The 11,738-nt window shown below is 40.9% G+C and overlaps 1 protein-coding gene across 1 annotated transcript in view; it reads left to right on the plus strand.

The window, feature by feature from the left end:
- LOC119414304 (disco-interacting protein 2 homolog C) overlaps positions 1-11,738 on the plus strand; it is a 211,323-nt gene that overhangs the window by 126,139 nt on the left and 73,446 nt on the right. The window contains exon 5 of the mRNA XM_037681399.1: positions 4,367-4,693. Coding sequence (XP_037537327.1) covers positions 4,367-4,693 — 327 coding nt within the window. The remainder of the gene's footprint in view (positions 1-4,366; positions 4,694-11,738) is intronic.

An 11,738-nucleotide genomic window follows, 5' to 3' on the forward strand; every position in this document is an offset into this window, starting at 1 on the left:
CATTCATCTTTCCATCCATCCATCCATCCATCCATCCATCCATCCATCCATCCATCCATCCATCCATCCATCCATTGATTCATTATCTTTACCCACTTCTTCCACATGGTGTTATGATCTACTGAATATATTTAGATTTCCTTATTTCTAGTGAGGCACAAAGAAATAATTAGAGTTTATCTCCTAAATATTGTATTTTTCGGCCTATAAGTCACTTTTTTTGTTGCATAATTTGCATGCCCTGCGACTTATAAACCGAAGCGACTTATTTATGTTTTTTTTTCCACATATTTAAACCAATTTTTGACTGAGATATGACGTTTTCATTCTTTCTGACGTTGAAAATATTGAACACTACCATTTTCAGCCGCAAGATGGCACTCGAGCAGTATGGCATGCCGTTGTGTCATGTATTAAGTAAATAGTGACAATTAATGACACAATCAGCTTGCCAAAGCCTACCACCTTCAATGTCAATTTATTAATATAGCACATAAAAAACAACAAAAGCTGACCAAAGTGCTTTACAGTTAGGACAGATAAAAAGTAAAAAATGCATCTAGTGCCACTCAAAAACATAAAGTTAACAGTAAATACACAACAACAATAAAATCAGCTCAAAATTTGTTCTCAGACTCTGCGTGGATCAAATGCCAAGGAATCCAGATGAGTCTTCAGCAAAGATTTAAAAGTCTCAACAGTCTGACAACTTTCGTCCAGCTCACGTAATAGATGTGACTTATACGGCGAAGCCATGTTTTTATGGCTTTTTCCACTTGACATATTTGGACTGATGCAACATTTACGTTGGAAAATACAGTAATCAAATTTCACCTTTGTTCAAATGTTCTGACACTATCAATACCTGTGAATTCAGCTTTGCCTTTTAACACATCTGTCTGTAACGAAAGGAAACATGAAGCTGTGGAAGGAAGAAAATGTTTGCTTTTATTTTTTATATATAAATTGAAAGGTATAAAAACTAGAGAATGTTCTGTTCACGCTAAATTAAATTTAAAGAATAGGTTTGTTTGATTTGTTGCTTCACAGATTTTTTTTTAAGAGTAAAGCTCATCAAACTGATTTCTCTACAATTCATTCATTTCCTGACACGGAAACTTTAAACCTTTTTTCTTTTAATCTTAAACGTGAGGAAGGGGCGAACGCTCGTGCGAATGTTTAGAGGCGGACACGTTTTGTGTTCCTGTGAGGATGTAAAACAACAGGGGGTGTTGGTTGGACAGTAATGAGACTTTTTTATTTTTTAGTGATAAATAATTGTGACAGAAATGCTTCACTGTGACTCACTCGTGTGTTTTTAGCTATTTTTGGACATTAATAGACCCCTGCAGCTCAGAAAAGGAAACATCTATCAGGCTTTGGACACAATGGTTCTTAGTTGGGTGTTCAGAGGATTAACTCTGACCCATGAGCACATTTATTGTTAAAAAATGGGAAATAAAATTTAAAAATAAAGAAAGAAAGCTCAGCCCAGTGTTGGTAATACTGATGATAAATGGTGGCTGGCTGAAGTTCTGTTACAGGAGACTAATTACGCGTCTAAACTTCTTTGTTTTGTTTTCATTTCAGTGAATGTTTGTAGGATTAAGATTAGAATTATACGGTCAGCTTGAATTGAATTAATCAGAACCAAATCCAAAACAGCCGCTAAGCTCTTGCAACGTTTTTTTGTATTTCGTTCATCACACATCCTAGATTCATATGGAATATTATTAGTTTTGCACCAAACAAACAGTAAAATTATTATTTTTTGTTACACTGCAGTAGCTTGGTGGTCAGTGCTGCGGTCTTGTAATCCTGAGGTTGCAGGTTCGAACCCAGGTTGAGCCAGGAAGGGCATCCGGCATAAAACAAATCGTCAAGTCGTTCATGCGAGTTTACTCCTGAAGAAAGGAGCAGCTGAAAGAAACTCGAGTTTGTACTCTGATTTAACCGTATCATCAATTACAAATCTTTAAAGAAAACGGCGTTCTTTTTCTTTGTTTAAATTACAGCACTTGTTCAGCTCTGCAAACGTTAAATCATCTTCTTGCGTTTGAAGAAAATGCAGTAGACGTAATTAAATATTTTCAAATAGAGTTTCATTTAAACTGATTCAAGATACAAGATTCATCTTGTCTGCTGGATTCCTTAGATAGAGAACTTTACTAATTGGCTTTTAAGTGAATGTTCCTGTAAAGTCCCCGAGACAAGTTTGTTGTGATTTGGAGCTATAGAAATAAACTGAGTTGAATTAGCCGCTGACGCATACGACCATATTATGCCACCATTGTACACTAACAAATACTAACGTGTTTAAGTACTTTGGTACTTTTACAGTAAGAAGTGGTTAAATATGGCAGTAATTTTCTGTTAGTGATGGGACTCCACTGTGGGTCATAAAACTTTGAGTTTGGAGAAGCTGTTCAGAGTTCAAACTATCCATGAAATAAAGTATTTTTGGCATAACTGTTAATAATAAATAAAACCATGAGTCATAAAAGGATGACAACTGTTTTATTGATTAACATGATATATTTGTTTATTGGCTTATTGGCAATCAGAAATAGTTTGAGTCTCAAATCTCCTCCACAATTATTTTGTGGGTCAAAAGCTAAAAAGATTGGAAACATGAATATTTTGTGCACTGCCTGCAACGTAACGATATAATCTTTGATTATTTCGGTCACTGCACATGCACAGAACGTACATGTGATGTTTATAAGTGCACACGATTCATGCAGAAAGCGGCCACACACACATTAAATGTTTCTGTGATCAGTTCAGGTGTTGCATCCTGCCCTGATGAGCTCTTATTTGATTTTTGACGGATTCCAAAGCTTCATTTTCTCTCGGTCTCCCTGCATCATGTAACACATTAACGAAGAGCTGCTTTACACCAGCGATATGCTGACATGTTTATTTCCTGGCATTCAGAGTTGCCTAGCAAAATCTTATTTTCCAAAACATGTTTGTGTTTAATCACTGGAGTCTCGATCGTTTTCTGCTGACGAGACACAGATTTTCCAATCAGGCGCATCAACAACGCGCCCTGGGAGCTGACATGTTGAGGCTGGGTCCTGTCCCATGATGGTTAAAGTGTGAATGTCGGCTGTATGACACTCCTCAAAGTCAAGGCACTTCATTAAAAGACAGAAAAACATGTAGAGGATCAATGGATTCAACGCCAGGTTGTTGACACTTTTTGTAGTAAACCGCACTAAACCTTTATGCACAGTAGTCCCTCGCTACGTTGCGGTTTGTTTTTCGCGGACTCGCTGTATCGCAGTTTTTCAAAGCAAGATAGGAAATGACGCACGATTGGCTGATTCATCGATGAGCCGCATGATCGGCATGGAAATTTTTAATTAAAATTAATTGTTTCAAATTATTTAGCACCTGCTGCACCTGTGTGCAGTCCACACCGCAGGAGCGGAGAAGTGGGCGTGGCAGAGAGCTGCTATCATGACATGCTGTGCTCTTTTAGAGCGTTTAGAAACATTGTTTAGAATATTGCAAGAGTGTGGGAAGGGTTTAAAGCGCCTTAAAATAAACTACTACTGTTCCTAATTTGTGGTTTTTCACTTATCGCGGATCCCCTGCAATAAATGAGGAACTACTGTACAATGATGTGCTATTTCTTCTACTTAACACACTAAAATGCACATCTGTTTTTATTTTAAAAATAATATTAATGATGATATCGAACACAAAAAATACTGAGCAAACATCTGCACCAGTGGTGTCCAGTCCTGGTCCTTAAAGGTCACTATCCTGCATGTTGTCACTTCATGTACTGAAGTTCTGCAGCAGCCTGTTGGTCACTCCTCCATTCAAATCAGGTGTGTCAAAGCAGAGAAACATCTCAAACATGCAGGACGGTGGCCCACAAGGATTGGACACCAATGATCTATAGGTTTTGTCTTTTATGCGATTGTTTTCATTTTACCCACACCACATTTTAAAACTTCCATTGGGATAAACCCACTAAAGTCTCATTCCAAGTGACAGTTTGCTTTTTTTTAACCATTCTGTCTCCAACCACTTGCCAGCAGTCGCAGCCCAGTGAGGTGCAGATTTCACTCATTTAATCGACAATAACCTGAGCCCGTCCCTGATTGAGTCTAAATTCTGAGCCAAATGTTGTGGTTGGACTTTCCTCACCAGTTAGAGAAAATACTTCTCCACAAACGTGCAGCCTTTAGTCTGGATTATTGAGCATGCATCAGGATATGTGCAGCCTTTAGCTTTTAGAAACCAACCTAACTCGGTTAGGTTGTGGTGGTAACTTGGTTCTTCACTTTGGGTTTGAAAACGCCAGGAGATAAACTGATGCGTAAAAGCTCATGCTCATGTTCCTCCTCAGACACCTCCTCAGACTCGGATGGTGAGGGGCAGGAAGAAGGCGACGAGGAAGGCGGCGGAGACGGTGAACAAGAGGATGGCGGAGGTGGCGGAGGAACCCCATCCAGCCGGGAGGGGAGCATCACCATGGAGCACTGGATCAGCCGGGCAATCCACGGCACCTCCTCCACCACCACCACCTCGTCCACTGCCTCCTCTTCCTCTTCCTCCACCCGCAGTGGGGGCAGCGGGGCAGCTGGCGGCAGGCTGGCTGACGTACTGGCTCAACACGTTCACATCTCCGCTCAGCACCACCTCCGTCACCACCACCATCACCGCCGCAAGACAGGTAAGACTGAGCAGCATGGCAAGTCTTATTACAGAGGAAATGATGCACGCCTTGTCTTCAAAATGTCGTTCAGGAAGTGGCATTACAAGGTTCCCCTGCTTTACTTCTGTGTGGTTTTGGAGTTCTTGACACATTTGAAACAATTGAACCTTCCTGGGTTTTGTTGGACTGTACAGATGACTCGAGAAACAAGTCTGTGTATATCTAACTGAGTTAAATCAGGTCCTCTGGACGGTTTCTTTTTGGTGAAACGGTTCATCTTTCATCCAGAAGACCCGAGGAGCTGCAACAATATCAGTCTTATAACTGGCACCTTCTTCTAGTGGATCAACCAGTTTGATGGTTGATATCAACAAGTCTGTGTGTAGACTTGTTTTACCTCTTCCTGTTGTTTTAAATGTGTATTATGAGTCAATTTATAACAATCTGGAGGTACATGGCACCTGAAAGTGCCCCTGTCGAGGTTGCCTATGGTTCTGTGGAGCCAACTTTGACACAGTAGTTTAATCAAGCTTATGGGTCTTTGGCTGTGGCCCGGGATTGATGTCAACAGGTATTCTAACGCTGTAGCCCCCGAACCACAACTGAACACCGAGAGAATGTGCTTCTCTGTAAGAAAGTTCACAAAGTCTTTGAAAAGCCAATTCTTACTGCCAAACCTAGAAGATCTTTCCAAACTTTTGGAACTCTTTGCCAAACTGTAAAAACGTTTTAACCAAATCTCGACCGTGTCTGCAAAGACAACGTAGCGATATCGCGCACTGTAACGATCTTGAAACTTTATTAAGCACACTGTTTTATTTGTTGTCTACAATTAAAGCATAGAATGAAGAAGATGAAGCAAATGGGATACATTATTAGGACAAGAATGCGTTGTAAAGTTCACGTTAATTTTAATGAAAAATGCAAGCAGTGTTTCTCAACAAATTTCAGCTTCTAAATGGTTAACCTCCCGTAAGAGTAGATTCTTTCCCTCCTCCGTTCTGATTCTAAATTAAGGTCCACTTTCAGTTCGCCCTTCTTCCGTGATGGACTCAGAATTGCCTCAATGAGCCACGAAGGTCCCTCGGTTCCCGATTGAGAACAGCTGAGCTTCAAAGCTCGTCTGAACTTACACTCAAAGTTTTTCTTGGTTGTTTGGAGTTAAGAGGTTTCTAATTAAAATGTGCATCAGCTGACATAATGCTGTGTAGCTGGGTGGGCTCGCTGCTCAGTCTTTGAAGTTTGTTGGTGTGGATTTTGGGTGTTGGATGATAAAGAGTGTTTTAGTGGAGTGCCATATCCTGGTGTACAGTGTGTAAAACACATGTTTAACAGGGTTTCTGCTTCCTATGGGAACTTAACATGGTACATGTGGCAGCTTTTTGATCATCTTGTCATCCATCTTTGTGTTTGTTTGTTGGATTATTCATTATTACTAATATAACCCAATTCTTAGGATATGAGCTCCACCGTCTGATTGAAAGGTAATACATTCTAGAAAGTATGTAATGTTGGATGGACGGCGTGTTACAGAAGTTAACTCCGTTTGGTGCAATCAGTACAACAATATTACACAGTAAAAGACATAAACTCATAAAGCCTTTTTGTGACCATTTGTCCTGACAAATGTCCTCTTTTTATCAGCAATGGTTCCAACAATGTTGCTAAATTAAGCTTAAATAATCAAAATAATTTTTCCTTAATATGATCCCAAAGACTATGTTGCATTATTACACATTAATATTCATGAAATTATCCAACGTACGTGCCTACAAGTCTCTCTTGTAAATGAGTCCCCGAGGCTCATTGGGATTAACCTGTATAAATAAAGGTTAAATAAATCTGATTAGGGATGCACAGTATCGGATTTTTGACCAATATCTGATATGCCGATATGTTAAAACTTATTTGGCCGATAACCGATATTTTTAATATACGTTCCTTTGTCAGAACATAGCCTCTTATTTAGGCTTATTTGATACAAAAATTATGTAACAGCTGTAAGAGCTGGTGACATATATTCAGTAACAGCCATATGCATAGCACTTTAACTTAGTTTAAATGAAAAGTGTTAAATGTTATTTATTAGCATTAGTCACCTGCGATGCTTGTTCCAGGTTCCTATAGCTGCAGTGTGGGATCTTCTGCACTCCTGTGCATAAAGGATAGACTTTAAATTTAAAGGTTTTGTCTATCCATTGTGCCGTAAGACTAATCATGCTAACGGGGCTAACACTTGACGTCCAAATGTCTGTGGTTAAACTCACCTAAGTGCTATCGGCTGTTAGCTTCTCAATGACTTTGGCAATGACGGCTTGTAACTCGGGTAAGGCTACATCTGAAAAACATCTCTGACTGGGGTCGATGTAGCGAGGCTCAACGTAGAACAAAAATCTTTTGTAATCAGACGTCCTCAACGATAAAACCTTCCACACCGCCGACATTTTGACTTCTTCCTCTCCGCCGTGATCAGATCAGGTAGGCGCACGTGTCATCACGTTGTGCTGACGCTGCAGACATCCTTGTCACTGGGTTGTCATACAAAAACAGCGCCTTTTATATCGGTGAGTTTAACTTTAACGCTAATATCGGCTGATACCGATACCACGCCGATATTATCACGCATCCCTACATCTGCTGGCTAATGGCTAATACCGGCTAACAGAAATGTTTATTTTTAAATAAATAGCCAGTAAAGATTCAGATTATAACTCTGCTGCTTGTGTGATGTCGAGTCACATCTGTCTACTTGATGGATGCATGTTAGGAGCTGAACTTAAACAAATAACTATTGATCTTAAAGTATATCAGAATAAACAAAACAAATATCCTTGCAACAAGCAGAACTGTTTTACCGAACCCTGGTTTGTTGCAACGTTTCTTGCATGTTCTGGTTCCCAGCTGCCGTGTGGAAACATTTTTTTACTTGTGACCGTTTGCTGCGTGTAGTTGGAAGCTTTTTCTATGAATTACTGAAGAAACGCACTCGACCGGTTCAACATCTTCTGCTTAACTCAAACGATGGCAGGGTGACACATCGTTTCCACTATTTTCAATGGAGTTTAGAAGATGAATAAAGTTGGAAGGTCTACCTGCTGTGCTCAGAATCCTGGCTCACCTCTCCCTGTTGTTGCTGAGGTGGCGCCATGACTAAACGCTCTGGCAGCGGCTGCACGTTTTCATGCTGGTTCTGTTGGTGTCCAGCTCTGAAGATAACAGATGGGCGGACTCGCAGAACCAGCACCGTCTCTGCTCAGGCGGGACAGCACAGGTTTTGTGCACACTGTTGTTTTTCCACCATTTTCCTGCGTTACTGTTTCCCTGCTGTCTGAAATGATCCAGATTGTTGTTTCTGAGGAAGCCACGATAAAAAGCACAAAGACCTGGACATGAAAGCTCTCAGTGATGCTCAGAAATTTAAATTTAAAATGTGGCTGAAGGTGACGGGCTTCGACTGGAGAAATAAACAGTGGGTGATGACTTTAAAGCTCCTTTCTGCTTTAGATATTCAAAGTCATCTGTATCCTAAAGCAGTGGTTCCCAACACTAGTCCTTGAGGAACACCATCCCGCATGTTTTAGTTGTGTTCTTGCTCCCAACACACCTGATTCAGAGATTTAATTACTTCGTGTTCTTCAGAAGCCTGTTAATCACCCATTCATTTAAATCAGATCTGTCAAAACAGGGAAACGACTAAAACCTGCAGGATGGTGTTCCTCAAGGACCAGTGTTGGGAACCATTGAACTAAAGTGACGAGAAAGAAAATGAAGAATATTTTTGATTGTATTTACTGTTTTTGGCAGTTTTAGCTAAAAATAAGAAACCTAAAATGCTCAAAGCACTTACTTGATCTTTGTGGAGCATTACTTTTCCTTTAATATTGGCTTGGGCTGAAAAATAATTACATTTTATTTGACTATTGTACGTTTGTTTTTATACGCTCCCTTAGAAAGGTGTGTTCTCATGCCGTAAACTTCCTCTCATCCAGCCCTAACATCTGATCCATTCAAGATAAGTTAATGATACCTTGAAATCGCTAGACGAAGTGTTGCATAATCTTTTCACCTCTCCAGCTTCAAGTTCAAGGTCACAAATAAAGGTCAACATTTATACAAGTATACGGGCCATTACTAAGATTGCTGTGTAATAGTTTGTTGATAGACATATAATGTGCTATACTCTTGTTTAAAATTACAGCAGCAACATAATTTGAAAGAGATTTGTAATAGCCCTAAAAAAAAAAAAAATCTCATTCACAGCAGAAACTCTAAATTTGAACATTCACATCAGGAAAATACTTCCCAAAATGGTCAATGTCTGTTTTGTCAGTCTTGTAGAAAGAAAATGAACATTTAAAAAATAAAAGCAAAGGATTTGATTGTTAATTTTCTTTTTAATCAATGCAACATATGACAATTATATATGGGGATCATCCACTTTCTTCTCTTTGCGTAGTTTCTTGAACAGATCTGTGATGTTCATCATTTATTTTTCTATTAACTGTTTTCCAACCAGTGAATGGAGATGGTTATAGTCCTACATAATCACAATTATGTCCAAACGTGAACAGATCGTTTACTGTTCATCGCGACCAGCCTGCTCTGAACTCTGGGAAATAATTAAACCAACACAAGTCTTATAATAATCCTCTTGTCAGGAGGAGATACGAGTCTCGGTAAAAATCTTTAACTGTTTTTCATCAAAGTGATTCAGCCCAGTCGAAGCCACAGAGGTGTCTCCTCCCGTCCTCCTGTCCAACATGTCCCAGACCTTGGAGTCTGACTTTAATATGAGGCTTCATCTGCGAGTGGCTGGAAGTGCTGAAGGATGACTCGAGGTTCGCTTTTATTTATGCTTTGATGGATGGCTGTTGAGTGTTGGAGTGAAGCTCTGGCGTGTCTGCGCCGCACACAAGCCTGATTTATTGGCAGGTTTGTGAATTCTAATCAGCTGGAAGGTGAATAGTAAATCCCTGAAAATGAAGTCCGAGTAGTTTCACAGAATCTGGGTTTTGTGAGCAGAGCAGATAAAAAATGTCCTGTTGGAGTGGGTGTTTGGAAGAGTAATCTTCCAGTAATCATGGGACAGAATGTGTAGTACAGTACAAAATACAATATATTGTACATTTGATTTAGACTGAGTTTATGTTTTGTTTGTACGTTTATGTTAATTTTGGTGGTCGGCTCATGTGTGCAGATGGTTTTAGACCAAAGGGTGGTGTCTTACTGGGCTGCAACTTGTAGGAGGGTAGTTGGTGACAGAAAATTATGTGAAAATGCTCAATTTTTCTGACCGTGTCAGAAGTCCGAGTTTGTTTTTAACCAACGAGCTGTGTGCTGAGACTTTCCCACCAAAGCAAAATATGATTTTAACACGTAAAGCTCATCCGCAGCCGTCATCGCTCTGCACTGAGTGAAGTCAGAGCAAATATAACGTGCTCTGTCCAGTTTCTGACCACAGAGTCCAATCAGCTGTAAAAACAATCAGAACAAACACTAAATGAAAGAGAAACTCATCGTGTAGCGACTTTTTTTTACCATGAGACTCTACTTATGCAACATGTGAAAAATCATACTTACTTTTGTGCACTGCTTATAAAATTAAAAGTTTGGCTGCACATTATTTTGGTGCCCGCCTCAGACCGCCGTGCACCCAACTCGGCAGCTGCCAACACAGTTTTCTGTATTTAGGATTTAATCTGCTGGAGTGCACTTTAGTAACGAGGGCCGGCAGGTTTACACCAGATTTTAATAATTGATATTTGTTTTTGTTGTGGTTTTTAGACTTGTTTGTGTGTTCTGTTGGAGGATGTAGGTGTCAAATCCAGATCTCGAGACATGTTGGAGACCCTGTGACAAAATAAAGATCGTAGCAAAAGTCGGGAGGCTGTTGGTGTGAATGCCACTTGCAAACTAGTCGCAGCCCAGTGAGAAACCACCTCAATCAGCAAGACTTTTACATTTGTATTGGTATGTACACAGAAATGTGTTATTTTAACTCTTAACAAAACAACTTGACCTTGAATATTTCCCCAGTTTGTTCCAGCTCCTTCACTTTTGTCTTGTTTCAGGCTGTTGGTGGTTTTTAGGTGAGTTGTTGAGTTCTAGTTTAAGCCGAGTGTCAGTCCTAGAGTCCAAGTCTGGGCACTTCTTACATCAGATGACACTGTTCGTTTGTTAGTACTGTGCCATCTTCATGACTGTAGATGCTGTTGGTGTGTGAAGTCACGTGCACGGCAGTATGGCAGCACTGTCGGGAGCTCTGCTTCAACTCGCTCTTTTTGTTCGTTTTTGTTTGAATTTTTTTGGCGCCTACACTGTACACTCACGTTACGCGTATGACAGCAACACACTTTAGAGTTTTGTGTGTTGCTGCTTTGCCACTGTGCCATCGTGGTTCAGTTCCCGGCCCCCCTCCAGCCTCGGGCTCAGGCTCCGGCCTGTCATGGTGGCCGTCTCCATGATCCTCCATCTGCCTGCAAGGACCAAACTCTATGGAACAGTTCAGTTCCACAGGGAAAACTTGGATGTTCTGTGCCTGCCAGACCCGGTTCTGGAGGGCAGTCATCATCCATTGCTGTAGTTGTTATTATCATCATGCTGCTAACAGGACTGTGCTCCTAACAAGACCACACCGCTAACAGAACCACATTACTAACAGGACCATCTATCCATCCATCCATTTTCTTCCGCTTATCCGGGGTCGGGTCGCGGGGGTAGCAGTCTAAGTAGGGAGTCCTAGACTTCCCTCTCCCCAGCCACTTGGGCCAGTTCCTCCGGGGGAATCCCGAGGCGTTCCCAGGCCAGCCGAGAAACGTAGTCCCTCCAGCGTGTCCTGGGTCTCCTCCCGGTGGGACATGTCCGGAACACCTCAGCAGGGAGGCTAACAGGACCATGCTGCTAAAAGAACCTCACTTTTAACAGTACCATGCTACTAACAGAACCACGCTGCTAACAGAACCATGCTACTAACAAAACCACGCTGCTAACAGAACCATGCTACTAACAAAACCACTCTGCTAACAGTACCACGCTGCTAACAGAACCACGCTGCTAACAGAAC

This window comes from Nematolebias whitei, chromosome 9 (genome assembly GCF_014905685.2).
Source record: "Nematolebias whitei isolate Nwh7 chromosome 9, NemWhi1, whole genome shotgun sequence".
Taxonomy (NCBI): Eukaryota; Metazoa; Chordata; class Actinopteri; order Cyprinodontiformes; family Rivulidae; genus Nematolebias; species Nematolebias whitei.